The sequence below is a fragment of the Archocentrus centrarchus genome, chromosome 21, assembly GCF_007364275.1.
Source record: "Archocentrus centrarchus isolate MPI-CPG fArcCen1 chromosome 21, fArcCen1, whole genome shotgun sequence".
Classification (NCBI taxonomy): Eukaryota; Metazoa; Chordata; class Actinopteri; order Cichliformes; family Cichlidae; genus Archocentrus; species Archocentrus centrarchus.
In genome coordinates this window covers 22,839,736-22,859,513 of record NC_044366.1, presented here as the reverse complement: position 1 = coordinate 22,859,513, position 19,778 = coordinate 22,839,736, and the positions used below count along the sequence as shown (strand labels likewise).

The following is a 19,778-nucleotide window of genomic DNA, read 5'->3' as shown; positions in this document are numbered from 1 at the left end:
TATATATATATATATATATATATATAAAAATAAAACATGTGTATGTAAACACACACACAAACAAAATAGAAAATAGCAGTGCAACATACAGTGCAGATTAATGGAGAGTGTGAACAGCAGTTATAGTTTTTAGTTCTTCTGAATATTGCACAGTGGATTTTGGGTGTGGACAATCCTTGGCACATTGTATTGTGAAGCCTGGCATTCAAATAATGATGGTGAGGTTATGCACTCTGTTAGCCAAAACTCTAACTTCAACCTGATCTAAAAGCTGGGATTTTAGCATGAGCACAGTCACACACCTCCTCATGCTCACTTTGACTTGGTCATCACCAACATGCTGATTAAAACACTGCACATTTTGGTCTTTTATTGTGCAGTAAAATTGTTTTTTTTTTTTTTAACTCTTTTATCAAGAGAGCCACATTTGAAGCTAGGCTAATGCTAAAATTAATATTTTAATGACTGAAGCGTTTATATCAAAATATGAAGTTTTTTTAGTAGTTATTTTGATGATTCTACCAAAGCAGCTGATTGTGGTTTTGGAAGCCCGACGAGAGGCAGTCAGTAATAAGAAAGTGAGCCTTCAAGGAAGAGGGCAAAAGAAACAGGAGGCTAAAAGGGCTTGTTACAGACAGAGCATAAACTGATGGGCTGCACAGAGGGCTGGTATAACATTTTTTTTTTTTCTTTCTAACTGTTGACATGTAAAACTACTCTACTGGAGTCCCAGAATAAGAATGTAGAGCTGGAAGTTACAATAATCGGACCTCCTTAATGCTGTTCTGAGTGGAGGTTACACCACTCAAACTCCCAAAAGGATCTGAAAAAGAGTAATTTTAAGAAACATACAGTACTTTGGTCATTACGAATGCTTAAGTGTTCATGGTGATGGGTTATCACAGGGTCGTGTTGTATTTCTAACTGCATTTAAATTTTAAAAAGTTTTATGCATGCAAGAGAAGCTAAATAAATCTCTATGATGCATAATATTCATTTGGACACAATGCGTTGGTGTATCATACAGAATCTTATAAGAAACTATCAGGACAGCATACTCTGCATGTGGTTATTTTTTAAGAATTGTGTGTCAAGGGTGATGAACTGCAAATGGGATGCAACCCCCACCCCCAAAAAAACCTCAGCAACCGTTCAAATATAGCCTTCCTGAATTATCTATACAGATTGGAGTGATCACTCGTGATAAGACATGTTTGATGGTCTGACTCCTTAAGAGTGGTCAGGAGCTGTAGGTGGCATTCATGATGGCAACAGCTTTGACTTTATGTTTTGACACCAGAGTATTTGAGTTTTTCTCTTTTTTCTTCCACTCTACCTGTAACTTCCCAGTGCATGCTTGGAATCATAGACTTAACTGCAGTTTGATGTAAAAGTTTCCCCAATAAAATACTGCAGTGCATGGAGAGTGTTAATATATATGGTATATAACCTAAATGTCTGATTTACATTTAATGTTGTTGCTGATATAAAATCTTGAAAATATATTCTAAAAATAAATGTACACACCAAGAGAGATTTCCTGCTGCATGCCATAGACTGATCTGAAGTCAGTGTCTTTGGATTTTTGAGAGGAAGAAAATAAGGTACTGCAATGGACTGAAAAATACTGAGAGATAGAATGGAATAAGCTATAAAGGTGAAATATGAATGTGAGGGACTGAAGGAGGAGGTCACACCCTGAGTGGGTGGTAGGCTTTGCCTCGAAAAGAAATTATTTGAGTGGCCAACAAAACAGGAAAATGCTGAAGAGTGCTAAAGACTGGGATCGAGACAGCTAAAGGAGAAGTACCTGTTGAAGACATACAGGGCAGTAAGGCCTTCTTACAAGGATAACCATGTGGATCATGTGCTTTTCAAGCCCAGGTGAAGTACAGGTTAAGTACAACGTATATCAAGTTTTTTTTTTTTTGCTAAAACTCAATTTTATTGTAAGCTTATAAAACATGTTAAATCAAAATTTTATTGTATTATTATGAGCAATTTTTTATTTAAGAGATCAGATGCATAAATGATGCATAAGTGATAAAACAAGCATAAACCAGGGCAGAAGGATATGGAGAACACACAGCAAGTTCCCGCTTTCATGGATTCAAAGGAGCACAAATGTACTACAGTTTGGCAACTGCCAGGACACTGGCTAAAGATTTTTTTTCGGGGTTTACTCCCAAAGCCGTTATCTAACCAAAGATTCCCCGTAAAGCAGTGAGGGACTCATCCATTGTGGGAGAGTCTTCCCTTCCTGTGGGAGGATTTACCAGCTGCCCATTTGTCATTTGTGGTAAAAAATACTTGACCTACTAATGTCGTATTACTCATGTAACTGATGTTTTAATTATTTATCATTTTAAATCCATTTATAAAACCGTCTTCTTCCATTTAAAATGAAAGCCATGCATGTTGGTCACTGGTTCTTTTTTTTTTAATTCATTCTTTACTTCTAAAGGTTTTTTGACCATAAAAATATGATTAGCCAGTCAGCATTTATGTTACCTGAATTAGTGCTGCACAGTAGTTAAGCCATAGTGCTAATTACAGTGTTATACAGAAGGAGGAAGCTCTATTAAAAAAGATCAGTGCATATGCTTTCAGCAGCAAAGCAGTGCTGAAACACACTGCATTAATTATAGGTTTTGTTAAAATGTTTGACACATTGATGGGCACCACTAAAACTGCCTTAATTGTGGCCAAATAGAGATGTGTTAAGATCACTGAGGAGCAGTTATGTGTTGAAACCAGCAATAATACAACCAGACAGGAGTGTTCTTGTTGAAATGTTTGACATGTACAGACTTACAACTCAACAGTGAATGTTTTGATTATATCAAAGAACAACTATTTGGTTTACAACAATACTTTTCATCCAAGCATTTGACTTAAGACATGACTTTGAGTTTAGCTCTGTATCGAAGTAATGATAAAGTTGGTTCTCATTGTAGTTCTGATATGATATAGCACAGCCTTCTTTGACTCACAGTCCCCTTCAACTCAAATTTACTGCATTTTTCCAGCTTTTTTGCTTTTAGTCTCTTGTGCTGTTTTGCAGCATACACTTTCCAAGGTGCCTGTCAATCAAGTAAATAATCGTTTTTTCCAAAAAAGGATGGATTTATTGATTACTGTTTCCTCTGCTCTTCACAGTGGACCAGATCTATCACCTGGCATCTCCAGCCTCTCCTCCTAATTACATGTATAATCCCATCAAAACACTCAAGACCAACACCATTGGTACACTTAACATGCTTGGTGAGTAACTCAATTTGGACAGGTTCCACCTGTAAATCAGAGTTCATCCTTGAAGTACTGCAGTATTTTATTATTATTCTATTGTATTTATTCATCAGTTTGACAACTCTCTCTCTCTCTCTCTCTCTGTATATATATATATATATATATATATATATATATATATATATATATATATATATATATATATATATATATATATATATATATAATATAAAAATGTAAAATATTGTAAATAGTCAAGTCTGTATAAAAAAGTGTTTTTCTATCGTGGAGTCAGGCAGAACTAAAGAATTAAAAGGAATGAAAAGTATCCATTAGTGTCCCTCATTAAATTTTCAGCCTTTTATCCAGTGTCTCCAGAAAAAAAAGACTTAATATTTTAAACAGAAGTCTAAACGTTATGATGTATTATTTTGTCTGGGTGCTGTCAGAGTATTCAAATTTAGGTTCATTATTTAGGAATATGTATATAACATTTTTTCACAAGAAGCCTTTTGAAAGAAGTGAGAACTGTTTTTCATTCTTTCTTTTCATTTCCCTGCTCATAACAGTTCTGCATTGTACCAGGTAATAATTACTGAGTCAGAGTGGCAGGTATATTGTTAGTGGTCCTGCCATTTTTCAAGGAGCCACCATGAAACTTTTTTATAATAGGGACTATTGTTGAACAAGTCACGACTCATTATTGTAATGGAAACCTGTTCAACATTAAAAACTGTACGTGAATAGAGAAAAAAATCACAAAATACAATCAAATATAGATGTCAATATAACAAAGAGGACGCATGTACTGCTCTCGTATTGTGTATTTATTCTAATCTTTTAGCATTTTATTTATTATGGTAGCAACAGTTTGTGTTATGGTATATTCACACTTGGGAAACAGTGGTCGGAGGCAGTGGCACGACAAAAATTATTGCAACCTTGTGCATTGAACTTGCAATCATGTTGCCTTAAAAATGGTCGCTTTGAAGATGGATACCTGGTCTGTAATCAGGTGTCGTAGTCACAAAACCAATACAACAATCAGTTTGCAATTGGTTTTAACAACTACATGCAGTGTTTTTTAATGATACTGTTGTTAACTGTGATAAATGTCTACATACAGAGAAATTCTCATTAACTACGTACATTCAGAATAGTGACAAAACCTGAGAGATTTAAAAACATTCAGAAATTCCTCCACAAACAGTGACGCAGTTGCTGCAGGACACCAATTTATCTGCAAAATACCAAAGAGATGTAGCAGCCTTTCTCTGATATAGGAGCATAACCAGAATACAACCAGTCAAGTCGAGTCCCCTATGGTTTAAATGTGTCCTACTGCATACGGGATTCTGTTTGGACAGCGTATGGAGAGTGATTATCACCCACCACAAACGTGCTCCCGTGCAGTGCAACAAAATTCCAACTGCACATTGCTGGACGTGGATGACCTATGCGTCAGTCGAATACTGATTGGTTCACCAGTGGGCTGGAACAGGGAAGGGAGCAACAGCGGAGTACACTGGGAATGCGAGAAGCATGAAAAAAAATCATAAAGATCAAAAATACAGCAGGAAAAGCACAGACACTCTGCTTCACTTCAGCTGTTTTAACGTCACTCCTCTCTGTGGCTGGCTGACGGACCAGCAACAGTACAAACAGGAGTAGCCCACACACCAGTTGTATCGCATGTTTTTGACAATGCCTTCATCTGACAACATTCTGCAGGTAGATGGACTGTCTGTGACTGCCCGCCGACTTCCTTGGTGCTACTCTCGCTCAAGCATAAAACAAGCATATTGCAACGACACATCTCACAGATGCTCATTGCAGACTGACTCAACATGTTGGCAAAGTGTCTGCTTTTATCAGGGCTTTCAAATTGTTTTGAAGTAGCAGGGGGGCATGCCAAAGTAGCAGGCGCCTTATGACCGAGACCGAAGCCATGACGGCAGCAGACGATATGAATAGTCACATGGCAGCCGTGAACCAATCAAATGGCTCAGATTGAAAGAACGTAAATATTGTCACGTGCGTCCACATGGCGCTGGATACGGAGAAGGCGGACGGCGCAAAAAACATTTTTTTAGGAAAATTAAAAAGTAGACGGCGCAGAGTGGTGGAGTAGGTGGAAAATACGCCTGCTGCCGGCATAATTTGAAAGCCCTGTTTATAAATTAGACAGCGGTTCTTTGCAAACTGTCGCCAAACTGAGAGTGATTGCAGTTAGTTCAAGTTGGACTGCAGTTGTTCGGAGACTAGTTCCCTCCCACCAGGCAACCTGTGGAGCCACCTCACAATCTAGAGTGAGGCTCGTTCCAACTATTTGATCACTGCAACAACTTGCAGCCACTCACCAACAGCAAAAAAAATCAGTGCAGTAACCATACAACCACTGGTTTCTTTTTCTCTTTTTTGGTGTCTGTGTTGCAAGGAGGTTTGTGTCCTATTTTTACTCTGGTGTGACTGAGCTATTAGCTTCCATAACACTTCCATAATTCAATAACACATAACCATAACAAGGACTTTGATTTTCTTTCTTTTTAGCAGAGAACCACTGTTAGCACTGTTTTGTTTGTCTCCTAGGCCTGGCCAAGCGTGTTGGTGCAAGACTTCTTCTGGCTTCTACCTCTGAGGTTTATGGCGGTAAGAAAGATCTCTCCCACTGATCTGTGTGCGGTGGATTGAGCTAGTGCTGGTTTTGTTTTCCAGCATCATTGTGAGTCAGTCGCTGACTTTAGGGACTTCTTCGAACAGAATGCTGAATGAATGTGAAACCACACCGGTCGCAGCTGCTGTTATTTATTTTACATGTATGAACAAAGATTCCTATGAACAATCCAGCAGCTTTCACTAAAATGCAGTTTGCACTTTAACCACGGCCTATTGAAAATCCTTGGTGTTATCTTTGTGTGTGTGTGTGTGTGTGTATTCATTTACACATGGACAACTGCAAATGATAAAATTTTGAGGATTATAATTGATACTAATAATATGATATCAAGAGGTATAATCTAAAAATATCAAAATGATTTCTTAATCAATATTGATTAGTGTGAGATTGAAGCACTATACATGTTAACTGTGAGATTCAGTAATGACAAACAGGAGCTTTAACCTGAATACTAATTAAAGTCTGCCACTCAACTTGTTCTTTCGGGCCTTATTTATTATTTATTGCAAGTGTTTTATCTTATCTACTAATTGGTAATGTGCAGGTGTATCTTCTAGTTAATTGTGCAGGTGTCTGTCTGTGCAGCAATGAATAAGCAATTTTTTTTTTTTTTCCCAATCAAATTATTTTCATTGTGTGCAGAAAACTGATGTGAAAACTGCTTCATCTGTTCCAAAATAATTTTATTTCAGATCCCGAGGTACACCCCCAGAATGAGGAATACTGGGGTCATGTGAACCCGATCGGTCCTCGAGCGTGCTATGATGAGGGGAAACGTGTGGCAGAGACTATGTGTTACGCCTACATGAAGCAGGTATCATGATCATTATCATCATCATCGTCATTGTACATGTACTGTGCAGTTTTTATTAAGTAACATCCTCACTTTCCTTTTTTTGGATTTTACAGGTATTATACAGTTAACCCTGCAGTTGTCTGAATACATTAAAATACAGCTGAAAATCTCTACAATAATTTACATTTTTCTACTTTAAAACAGACACTTTGTTATACAATAAAAGATTCTAACCATGAGTCAGGATAACAGTTCAGACTCACTGGAGGTGTGGCCGATTGTAAAAACCTTCTGGGTGAGAAGACTGGAAATTACTATTGGCACAAGTGGAGAAAGATAAACAGGTCTCTAGCAATATTTTTAAAAAAAACAAAAAAAACTCACTGCTAAGTGGCTGTTTTTGTGATGATAGCTTTGTATCAGGCCAGGCATGCAGGTGGATCTTGTGTTGAGATGGGCTCAGTTTTATGATGAAAAATTCAGTAAAGCTCTTCACAGTTTCAGTTATGTTAAGACTGATGTGTATTGACTTGATTGACAGCAGCCTTTGATGAACAGATACGTTTGACTTCTCTTGCCTTTCCTTCAGGCAGGTGATATTTATTTATCTTTCCCCTCGGCAGCTCATTATTTTTTTTCACACTGGGAGAATTCTTGGAAATGACTGGCATTCAAAATCAAATGTCAGCTGTTGGGCGAGAATATCGCACATTACATCTATTGCCTGGTCACGTAATCAAAATTCACTTACATTTAAAAAAGGGATGAGTGTGAGTTATGCAGCAGATGAAAAAAGAGATGTTGTAAAGGCAAAAAATATATAAATTGGGGGATTTCTGATGCCACTGGTCATGAAGCATTTAAACAAAATATAGAAATTTTTTCCAACCAAAATATTTGAAGAAATTCCACTTTACCCATTTGTTACATTAATGTTCATATACATATCGATCTTAGATTGTAACAGAGGTGAAGATTAACATATTTCCTGATGTAAACAAGAGAGACCCACTAGAGGGAAAGAAAATAAGAGGGGTGCTTTGTTTGAGTTGCAAAAAAAAAAATCCCTCTACTCAATCATATCTCTTGGGAAATAGCTGAGAAAAATGCAAGTGAATGATCTATCACAGAGTTTGAACAGGAGGGAGTATGTATTGCTTAAATAAAGCACAGCCAGCGAGCCACTTCCAGACAAAGGCGGTATAAAATAAGATACTTTCCATAAATACAGTACTGTGCAAAAGGCTTGAGTTACTTCTCGTTTCTTTATATTTAGCTAGATAAATAGGGAAGTGCATGTGATGATTTATTGAATTGTGCAAACATACATGGAAATATTTGTTTTTTCTTTTTTAGGCTTGACACCTCTTATTTTGTCCTCCACTTGTCCAATTTCCTCAAATTTCTTAAGGACAAACTGCACACACTCCTGAGATATGCCAGGTTTTCTGCTAATTGCTGTTTGGGAATCACCTAATTTTTCATAGAGAAATGTGAACAAATGATGTGCTTTTGCACCAGGCTGCCAGTAACAGAGTACCTTAAGATAGAATTTAAAATTGGTTCTTTACTAAGTTGTCTTCTATGTGTTGACACAACACTGGTTCATTCCTTGAGTTAGGTGCCTTATTTATGTTTGAATGATTCCCAGGTGGCTTAACAAACAAAACAAACATTCATCTGAAAATGTTCAGGTACAAGAACTGGACTGAAAATGAGTGAAAAGCAGATAATGTCCAAAGAAAGACCTTCAGAAAGGCCGGAGAACTGTTGGTCAAGACCACTTTAAAAAAAAATTACAAAAAAAATCTGGCTTATGGGAAGCAAACAATAAAGAAATGAGGTGTGGCTCAAGACTTGTGCGCAGTATTGTATACCACTATGCAATGTAGTGGAGCATAATAACCTCCTGCTTTTCTTGCATATCTGAAATCTTGCTGGAAAGTTGGAGAGCTTTAGCTTCAAGCGAGAAATGATAGAGCAAAATGTCTGATATAGTAAAAATCCCTCAATTGCCCCCAGCTGATCAGATTTATTTAGGTTTATGCTTCAACATTTGAAAGTGAATCAAATTATTCATAACTGGAGCTAAAGTTGAAATATTTTTGAAGGTAGAAACGTGACAGGTTTGAGTGACTGGGTAAGCACTATTTTGTAATCTGCAGAAAGAACTTGAAAATGTCCAGCATGAGATATGAAATGTAGACGAAACATGAGGAGGGGATTAAAAAGTTCTGGGATTCGACCTATAAAAGTAGAAAACCATACTGAATTTAAATTTGTTGGAACCACATTTTTATGCACCTCAGACCATTTTCATCACAGCTGCTATTTTCTGGTCACTCTAAAAATCTAGCTATGTTCCCAGGAGCTGGGTCAGCTCTGGTGTGCAAAAATGCCTTTCCGTTAATCTAATTATCTTTTTTTGAGAAGTGGACAAATTTGCATGGAGGTACATCTGGATTGGTCCAGGTGGTGAGCGAAGATTGCGCCAGTTTGTCAAAAAAGACTCGCGTCACACTGGCACTCAGCACAGTTCTGCTGAATTTCCTCTCTCTGATACCTCAGGGTGCAAATATAAAACTGCATTAACAGTCTGACTCTGGGCTTGCACTGCTTTTGGTTTTGGATGCTGTGACCTCTTCAACTGAAAACTTCAGACTGCTTTGTCTTAGCTTGGAGACCCAGCTCTTAACACAAAGCTTGAGGTCCTTGGTAACATCACTGAGCATGGAGTTCAGATGGTCATAACGGGACATTCGGGGAGTGATCTAAAAATAGTGGCTATGCTGGAAGCCATCTAGACATGCTTAAGAAGAGGATCTTGAGAGATTAGCCAAATTTAAATAATGTGTTTCTCATTTTGTAGGCCCCCATTCCCAGAACGTTTTGATCACTCCTCCTATTTATGCATTATATAACTGTTGTTGCTTACACGCATACAGATACACAATGACAGTGTGTCATCAGAAAGATCAGTTAACCAGTGAACACACAATCTACCAGCAGTCAGCCTCTGCAGGGTGTCTAAGACCACTTTAGCTTGATGTTAATTTGCAGGTGTCTTAAGGTCAGAGTTTAGAGACTTTGTTGGAACTCATCAGTCGTCTTTTTCGGTACACTTGAGTAATTTTTCAGTCTGTTTGATGCTGGAACAGCTTCATCCTGGCACTAATGCCGCATCTTACGGGCCAAATATTCTGTGTTTAATCTGCAATTCAGAATGTTTTAGTTCATATTTATAAGTCTCTGAGCTGTTTGGGTTTAAAAGTCTAATTTTCACACTTTCAGATTGGCATCCTGTGCTTGTAGTCATATATATTATTCATATTTATTTGTTTTTATCCAAGAGATTCAATTATGAGTGGATTTTGTCCCAGGAGGTTTCCCACAGAAAATGTAGCTGCATGTAATTTAAATTTAATAAAATGCAATCTGATTGATAAAAAAGAACCCAGAATTCACAGATCTTAAAGGTACAGTCAGTAATTTTTTGAGGTTATTTAATAGAAAAAAAGATTGTACTCATATTTGGGGTGGCTGTGGCTCAGGAGGTAGAGCAGGTCATCTACTAATCAGAAGGTCGGTGGTTTGATACCTGGCTGCTCCAGTCAGCATGCTAATGTATCCTTGGTCAAGATACTGAACCCCGAGTTGTTCCCAGTGCGCTCACCGGGAACCCATCGTTTATCCTATAGCAGCCACCATAGCAAGGATTATGCACTTGGATTGTGAAGGGTAAGAAAATAGAACTCAGTTGACTACAATGTCTTGACATCTAGCGGTGAAATTTTTACACAGTGTAACTTTAAAAAAACATGGTGTATTCCTGTGTTGTAGCAAACAGTACAGTTAATGGTAAGACTCAGGCACTGGCTCTTATTTATCAATTTCACCTGTTTTCACCAACATCTTCGATGAGGTGCATAGCCCGAGATACTGGAGGAAAAGCAACCCTTATGAGTGTGTGTGGAAGTATACCATTATTTTGGGGAGGGGGTTACATGAGCCCTTTCGAGACCCCTCCATCATGTTGTCCTCATTGTGTCCTTGGTCCACACCATACTGAATATATTTGCAGGACGTACACATTAAATTTCATGTTCCGCATTTTCAAGAGGGTAATTTCCATAATTTTCATGTTTTTATTCATATTATTCGACCAAAGACGGGTCCACATAGCATCTGAAGTAGCATGTAGCGGTACATGAGGGTGACTTAAGAAGGCCGCAGATTTTAAATAAGCAAGAACTTTCTCTGTCTGGGATCAGTGAGATTATCTGTCATCTACTTGGCCTCATTTAGTGGAAGTGATCGTGTATATGTCAGGCATCATCCTGAAAATATTTTGGCATTAGGAATTGCTTTCATTTCCTCTGAAATCTCACAAATTGCTTGAGTAGAAAACAGTTTTGATCTTTAATGATCAATGCAGGAAACTGGATCTAGACATGGCAGCAAAATATGCAAAATTAGTCCTGAAGATATGAAGACCACTTAGAACTCTGTGGGATCTATGCAATTGATCAGGAGGAAATGAGTCTGTAAGAAAGGCAGCAGTTGGCATCAACAGCAGATGGTGTAATTTGTCTTAAGCTAGTTGTTAAAAAGGTAATACAGTAATGAATCACATGTGTTATAAAGAAAACATATACACATTGCTTTGAGAGATTCATAGAGATCAAAAATTAAACCAGACTGACTGAAACCTTATTACATCGATGCAAAAGGTAACTGGGAGAAATTCAGCTTTCCTCAGAGGACATCTTTCACCTCAGAGTTCATAACTGGCTATTGGCATCAGGTCCAAGAATTAACCTCAGTAAAGTGGGAGATGGTTTCCCCAGAATCAGAGCAAAGAAAAATGTCTGATTTAAACTAAATTACTTATTTTCTTACCCATATAGCTGCTTTGCTGGGCAGTGGAAACAGTTGTTGGCTCCTCCATTGACTACAGATGAAAATGAGTTTATAACTATGCGTGGGTCATTATATGTCATTATATCCATTTCTTTACTAAATAAAGTGTTTGTCAGTCAATTAAATGTTGATCAGGGAGGCAGACAGATGGTGCTTAAAAAATAGAAAGTAATCAAATGGGGAAATAGCTGTGTTAGTCTAACAGCTGGAATTGTATCAATTGCAGCATGTTTATAGCTTTGGACTCTATAGGCTTCAACTGATTTGTTATAGTTAACGAAAGATAATTTACTGTCTTTGTCCAGAAGAGCTTTGCTACTTGCCTCCTGCCATGTCTGCAAAGCAACTCTTTTATTTGTGTGCACGTATTAATTGTATGAGGCAATTACCAATGTTCTTGCTGAGTTTTTCTTTGTTTGTTTTTTAAACTAAGTTCAGCCAGATGGTGTATAATCAGTGTGGTGTATAAACAATTTAATTTTTGTAAAAACCACCAGATGACTGAGGATTGCACACTGAAATCTTTAAAAGTATAAAGAACACCTCAGAGTTATCGAGTTCTCAGTGACGCAGCCACTTTCTCCTTTGCTTACAGGAAGGAGTAGAGGTGAGAGTGGCAAGAATCTTCAACACTTTTGGCTCCCGTATGCACATGAATGATGGACGTGTTGTCAGTAACTTCATCCTTCAGGCTCTTCAAGGAGAACCTCTCACTGTATGCATTTTAAGCTTTTTACTTGGTCTGCTTTCACCTCATTTTTATGTGCTGCAAACATCATGAGGCTCTTAGATTTCAGAATATCATTTTGAGCACACTGGATTAATCCCTCTTTGGTGCTGATTTATGAGGATGGCACTGCATCTTTATAGATATTATATGTAATTTTCTTGTTACCACAAGAAAATGTTAACCTTGACCTTTATTATTCAAAGATAACCTGTTTCCCGTCGTTCTTCTAGGTGTATGGCACTGGTTCTCAGACAAGAGCCTTTCAGTATGTAAGGTGAGTTTGATTGATATACAGAAATGCATTTATTTCTTCAGTCTCCACTCACTGCATGTTTTTTTTTTTTTTTTTTTTTTAAATCTTGTTACCTACAGTACTGTGCAAAAGTCTTGAGTTAAACCGCCTTTTCTTTATATTTTTATTTTTTTATTTTATTCTATTTTTCAAGGAGCCAGACTTTCTGAAGTTCTCCAGGCTTCTCCAAGTTTTTCTTTGACCATTGGCAAATTTTCAGTCCAGTCCTTGTACCCGGCCATTTTCAGAAAAGTGTTTTTATTTGCTTGTTTAAGCCCCTTAACGCTGACCGACTTAGGCATAAAAGAGGCACCCAACTCGAGGGGTGAATCAGTGTTGTGTGTACACATAACAGACAAACTTGGCGTTGCATCTTTAGACGCTTTGTTACTAGAAGGCTGTCATAAAAGTCATATTTTGTTTGCATTTCTTTAGTTAAATCTATGAAAAATACCAAAGATAACACAGTTTGACAGGTATAAAATAGTATTTTCACACCAACAAGGTGATTCTCAAAGAGCTATCAGCAGAAAACTTGGCATGTCTCGGCACTGTGTCCAGTGTGTCGTTAAAAATCAGCAGATGAAAACAACTTTGGCCATAACTGGAGAATGATGTGACCTTGGATGTTCAAACTTACACCTTAGAAGCAGCTAGAAAAAAAGTGTGATAACAAATAATATTGTCAGCAATGAATCACTAAATCATATGAAATGGTTCAAGAACTGATCTGTCTCCACTAGCATGCACCACTGTAAAGCAGAGTGTTTTTCTTTTCTTGTGGTGTTTAAATAGCATGAAAGATATATTTGGGGGTAGACTTTTACATGGGGTTTGGACTGAAGTAAAGGAGTATTGCTTAGAGTTGGACCTGGAAATGAGCATGTTGTAAGTTCAGCCAGTATTTACTGGTTAAATGTCTTCAGTCTGAACAACAGGGATCAGAGGCAGAGAGCATTTGAAGCTCTCCTCATCATATCATTTACTTGATGTCCTGCATGACTTCAGTGTTGTGTGAACAGTCCTTGGGTAAATTTTCTTTAAGTGGAACTTTCAGAAAAACTTTTCTTCCATAACATTTAAAACTATTCAGATAAAAAGTTGTACACTGAGCAGTTAAAGCTGCACTTTCATGAATTTCATGATCCAGTTCTGACGTGTTCTGTTAAAAAGATTTTACTGACCTTAATTTGACCTCACACAGTGCTTACAAATAGCATTCATTCATGTATTGAATCAGTTTCTTCCTGATTCATCAGGAGAAAATGAAATACTTGACGTTCTAATTGAAAGCAAATCTTTGTGTGACAAAAATGTTAATTAAATAGTAACAGTGGCAATAAGTAAAGTAACACGGGGTGACAAAAGGAAAGTGCATAAGTTTGGAAGAAACAGTGGGTGAAAAGTGGTAACAAATATGGTTAAAGTTAAAAGGAAAATGTGCAGAAGGGTTTATAAATAAAGCAACAAATAATGAGCAAATTAGAAATTTGGCAAACAGCACTAAACACTGTTTGAGAGGCAGGGTACACCCTGAACACGTCCATCACATGCTGTTTAATTAGAGTTAATGAAATATAAAAAAATAGATTTTAAACATAATAGAATTAAAAAAAATAAATCACAATTAAGTTCCCTTAATTGTCCTTGTGTTTCTTTTGATATCAGGATGTTAACCGGCTAAATTGTAAATGAACTTTTCCAGAGGTAGACAGTCTTATCTCTGTTTGAAATTGCCTGCTGGTGTGTTAATTATGTTAATAGATTTTGTGAGTGTGTGTATGTGTGTGTGAGAGACAAATGGTCCATATTTGATTTGCCCTTTAGGTTATGATCATAAATTGTACTATACACTCACTGGTCACTTTATTAGGTATGCATGCCTTACTAAAAGATGTACCTAATGCATGTTCAAAGTTGGTAGTACCAGGTTGGACCCCCATTTATTTATTTATTTTTCTGAAGGCAAAGGGATCCCATGTTGCCTTTAGACGTGCCTTTATTCTTCAAGGCATACATTGCATCAGCAGCAGCCTCAATCATTGATGCAAGGCAGGATGGATCCATGCTTTCATCTGAATATCACAGAACTCGAGACACAGATCAGGCAACATTTTTCCAGTCTTCTGTTGTCCAGTTTTGGTGAAATGTGCAAACTGTAGCCTCAGTTTCCTGGTCTTAGCTGACAGGAGAGGCACCCGGTGTGGTCTGCTGCTGTAGCCCATCTGCTCCAAGGTTCAGGTGCTGTGTGTTCAGAGATGCTGCCCTGCATACCTTGGTTGTAACGAGTGGCTATTTTAGTTACCGGTGCCTTCCTGTCAACTTGAAGCAGTCTGGCCATTGACCTCTGACCTCTGGCATCAACAAGACATTTTCACCCAGTGGACTGCAGCCCACTGGATATTTTCTCTTTTTCAGAACATACTCTGTAACCCCTAGAAATTATTGTGTGGGAAAATCTCAGTAGATCAGCAGTTTGTGAAATAATTCAGAGCAGCCCATCAGGCACCAACAACCATGTCATGCTCAAAGTCACTTAAATCACCTTTCTTCCCCATTTTGATGCTCAGTTTGAACTTCAGCAGGTTGGTTTGACCGTGTCTGCATGCCTAAATGTAGCCACTGAATAGGTGTACCTGCTGAAGTCACCAGTGTGTGTACCACAATGTCCAGGTGATTCTGAGAAATGTAATTATCTTAACGTGGACATGCCTTATCTTTCCTGAAAAGTGTTTGTCTCCCTATGTTGTTGTACTAAAGTAAAAAGCAGTGCTGGAACAATTGTCAGTCAGAGTATGCTGATAAACTTGTGTACATAATACACAGAGTGTACACAGTGCTTTGATTAAACAAATCTACAGGAAAAGTTCACGTTCATGTGTCCTTCATATTAAAACTACAGAGTTCTGCTGTCTGTGTTTTCCAGTGATCTGGTGAATGGCCTTGTGTTGCTGATGAACAGTAACATCAGCAGTCCAGTCAATCTGGTGAGTTCATCACTGTGTCTCATAAATTGAAAAGCAAATTGATTTTATGCTTCTGACAGTTGCTGACTCTGGTGTAATAGAGGTTTATGAATTTGTTTGCAGGGGAACCCAGAAGAGCACACCATTTTTGAGTTTGCTCGCCTCATTAAAAGTCTTGTTGGTAAGGAAACTGTGTGGCCTCTTCCAGCTCATTGTCTGCTTAGTCCAGCTTGACTGCCTTGTCTGCTTATCTCTTATCCTGGTGATGCGTATAAAGTCAACCTAACTGACAAAGAGGATGTTAAAAAGAAAGTGGGAATTGTTAGGAATTTCAATGGACACGGGGGCATAAAAACTGTCATCAATCAAATACGATTTTCAAACAAAGCAACACCTTAAAAGTTTGGTGACTTTGCCCTAGGATAAGTTTTACAAAGGTTTTCCACACATCTTAGACTTCTACTACACATGCTCAAAGTTTAATGACATTATGCTCTAATTTCTGGCTCAGTGCAGCAGATGGAGATACAAACAAACTGGCTCATGTCCACAGACTGTATTATGACGGATGGACTGAAAAGTGAAATGAAAGTGCCTTAAACATGCATTTTTTCTTCTGGCGTTTGTCACATTGGGTTACATTGTATTGAAATCAATGGGAAATGAGCCTTCATGGCTTCACTTGCTTCATGATCTCAGTAAACAGTTTATGGTCTCATAGAATTTGATCATTTTGTAAATGAAGGTGCCCATTAGAGTGAAAAGGCATTGGTGTTGGTGTTATGAAGTTCTCACATAGATTTGTTTTTAGGCTTCTTTTAAGGGGTGACCCTTTAAGTAGACTCTTCACACAGCCATGATGCAAAAACTTAAATCCTGCACTGCAGAAACACTGAGATGGAGAATTTATTTTTAATAATTCTTTATTTTGCGCTGGCGGCAAACATATTAGTCTGGAGGTTCCATTTTTGTTTTTTGATGCTATTGGTAAAGCCTGTAAGCAGTCACAGCGAGGAAATATGTGACAAATCGCTGAGTGATGGAAAAATGTAAACACAAGACAGACCACAGCGTCCAATATCAGTCATCATATGAAATCCTCTCCATATTAGACACACAGATTTGATTGGCCCAGCGCCATCAAAGCCAGATGTAACCTCAGAAGTGCCAGAGGTTATTTAAGGTGGAATTACATTTTGTGTCTTTGTGGTCTCTGCAGAGAAATGTGTTTCTTAGAAAGAAATGCTTTAGTGGTATAGTGTATTATCAGACTGTATCTTGCAGGCGCTGTAGTGTAACATTGCATTTGCAGTCTTTGATTTACTTCCATAGAAAGCAACCAGGTCCAAATCTGGCACTGAATATAGTTCTGCAAAATATAAAGTTCCCTAATGGTAAAACATTCCCTTCACTTTGCTCTGTGAGGAATAATAACAGCGTCCTCCTCCCCGCTGTCACTTAACACACTTCGATGTCCACACACGCAGTGAGCCGAAGCCAGATCCAGTTTCTTCCTGAGGCCCAGGATGACCCGCAGAGGAGAAGACCTGACATCCGTAAAGCCAAGATGATGCTCGGCTGGGAGCCGGTGGTACGTGTGACACACGATAGAGGCGAGATTATTCTGAAATATTCACATGCACACATGCTGTCTGCTGTCATAAATATACCACATGTCCTGTAGCTCACATGTTTAGTACTCTGAAGCTTCTCACAGTGACTAAGTTAAGCTAAAATTTTAACAATGTTAAAGATGTCACATTATTTAAAGTTTATGTAGACACGAGTTTCTTTCCCAGTGTGACTATAAACCAGACATTTAACTATTACACAGCTAGACCTGCCTCTATGCAGTCCTGTGAAAAACTAAGCCCACCCTTACTGCTTCCATAGGAATTAAGGGGGTAAGTAGTAGCCAGGTGCTGGTAATCAGATGCACCTGATTAATTGAAAGTGTGAGCGCACCTATAAAAGCAGAAGTTTTGGCAGTTTGGAGCATTCAGGTGTGTGTTAACGCAGTGCCAAAGAGGGAAACGTCAGCAGTGATCTTAGAGAAGCAGTTATTGATGCCCATCAATCAGGCGTGGGCTGCATGGCTATTTCTAAACAATTTAGAAAACATTATTCACAAGTGGAAAATATTCAGACAATTGCAAATCTTCCCAAAAGTGGACATCCCAGACAAAGACTGTGCAATACTCAGGGAAACTTCAAAAATCCCAAGAGCTACATCTCAGACGCTACATTTAACGCGCCTCAGTTAGCATGTTAAATGTTAAAGTTCACGACAGCACAACTAGAAAAGGACTGAATGTGTATGGTTTGTTTGGAGGGTTTGCCAGAAGAAAGCCTCTTCTCTAAAAAAGAGCATGGCAGCAGATGGTTTGTGCTTGTTTTACAGCCACAGGACCTGGGCACCTTGCAGTCATTGTGTCATGACCTCCTCCAAAGTATTCTTAGAGTCAAACGTGAGGCCGTCTGTCTGACACTAAAGCTTCCGTGAAACTGGGAATAACAGAATAATGATCCCAGGCACAGCAGCAAATCTACAACAAATGGCTGAAAAAGAAAAGAATCAGTATGTTCCCATGGCCCAAAGTCCAGACCTCAACCTGACTGAAATGCTGAGGCCAGACCTTAAGAGAGCTGAGCATAAACAAATGGCCACAAACCTCAATGAATTTAGCAACGTTGTAAAGAAGAGTGGGCAAAAATTCTTCAAAAATAATTGGAGACACTGATGAAGTAATAGAGAATATTATTACATACAAGTTATTCCTGTTAAGGTGGTTCTACAAACTATTCAATCATGGGGAGTACTTAATTTTTTACCAGGACTGCACACACTTCTGTGAAAACTTTCTTTTTCACGTGACTGTAAAAGCCATGTTCTTTGTTTACTGGCACAGGAAACTCAGGGATCTCCCGTCATTATAAGAAATTACTTAAAGATTTACAAATAAGTAACAAGTGAGCATTAATCCAGTTCTTCTATAACTGGTTTAATGCTCCCTGTTAAAGTTGTTACTGCATGTATTGGTCAGGACTGACACTGATGTAAAATGGTTGGGGGATGGTTCAGCTATACAGTGGGAGAGTGTTTGATGTGTTGTCTTGTGTTGGCAGGTGCCCTTGGAGGAAGGCTTAAACAAAACAATTCATTACTTCAGTCGAGAACTGGAGCATCAGGCTAACAACCAGTACATCCCCAAACCTAAAGCCGCCCGCATGAAGAAAGGAAGACCCAGACACAACTGAGCCTTACTTTTCCACCACACACTCTTCTGTGTACCAGAAAGATTTTAAGACTCTTTAAAATACACTGCTGATTACTGCACTCTGACAAATGGAGTCTTTTTTTTTTATTTTGGACAAGCAGAGACAACTTACTCTTAAAACTCACTTTGCAAAGACAGTGTTGCCTTGCACTGGAGCTCCATCTGCAATGTCAGTAAGGTGTTCTTACTGCAGCTTGTGTGACTGACAGAGAAGCCTGAATCAAAGGCAACATATTGAAGGCAAAAAAAAATCTGAACCCAGCCTATATATATTTTTTTTTTCTTTGTGTGTGTGAATTTATGCTTTTGCTATTTAAATTGCCGACATGAGAATTCTGCAAACAGCTTGCACTGTGCATCTGTGCTTTGTGTTTATTTTGTGTTTTGTCTGTAGAGATGAGCTATCTGAATTTGTTTTTCCACTGGATGTTTTGTCGTCCTCTGTCAGCTGTTCATGCAGCGCACCGCAGGGCTGGGAAAAAAAACCTTCTGGAAAGACTGTTACAGCATCATGTGCTTTTCACAACATCATTCGTGTTGGATAATTATTTGGGGTGAAGATGCTATTTTAATAAAATATTTCCAGTATTTTGTGTATGAAATTGATGGTTAAACAGATACTTTACTTGTTGTTGAGTAGGATTGAAAAAAAAAAAGTGACAGACAGAAGCAGTACAGAGCCATATCTTTATTTACAGCTAAAAGTAGAGAAAAACTTTAGGTTTGAATCTGCTGCCTTAAGTTTTAGTTCTCAGGCAGGTGGATTTTTTTTCCTAACTGGTATGTAGTATAAAGAAAATTATAAAGAGAACTATATAAAGAAAAGTATAAAGGAAATGAGTTTGAAGGGGTTACATTAGTGTTACAATA

The 19,778-nt window shown here is 38.1% G+C and overlaps 1 protein-coding gene across 2 annotated transcripts in view; it reads left to right on the top strand.

Annotated features, from left to right (window-relative positions):
• uxs1 (UDP-glucuronate decarboxylase 1) overlaps nucleotides 1–19,502 on the top strand; it is a 48,085-nt gene extending 28,583 nt beyond the window's left edge. The window contains exons 7-15 of one of the 2 annotated variants that reach the window (XM_030758506.1): nucleotides 3,160–3,264; nucleotides 5,839–5,898; nucleotides 6,619–6,740; nucleotides 12,238–12,357; nucleotides 12,603–12,646; nucleotides 15,591–15,651; nucleotides 15,754–15,811; nucleotides 17,118–17,243; nucleotides 18,757–19,502. In XM_030758506.1, the coding sequence (XP_030614366.1) occupies nucleotides 3,160–3,264; nucleotides 5,839–5,898; nucleotides 6,619–6,740; nucleotides 12,238–12,357; nucleotides 12,603–12,646; nucleotides 15,591–15,651; nucleotides 15,754–15,811; nucleotides 17,118–17,243; nucleotides 18,757–18,824 (764 nt within the window). In that variant the 3' untranslated portion in view covers nucleotides 18,825–19,502. The remainder of the gene's footprint in view (nucleotides 1–3,159; nucleotides 3,265–5,838; nucleotides 5,899–6,618; nucleotides 6,741–12,237; nucleotides 12,358–12,602; nucleotides 12,647–15,590; nucleotides 15,652–15,753; nucleotides 15,812–17,117; nucleotides 17,244–18,756) is intronic. The other variant, XM_030758505.1, reaches the window with a different exon arrangement.
• The last annotated feature ends 276 nt before the right edge of the window (nucleotides 19,503–19,778 follow it).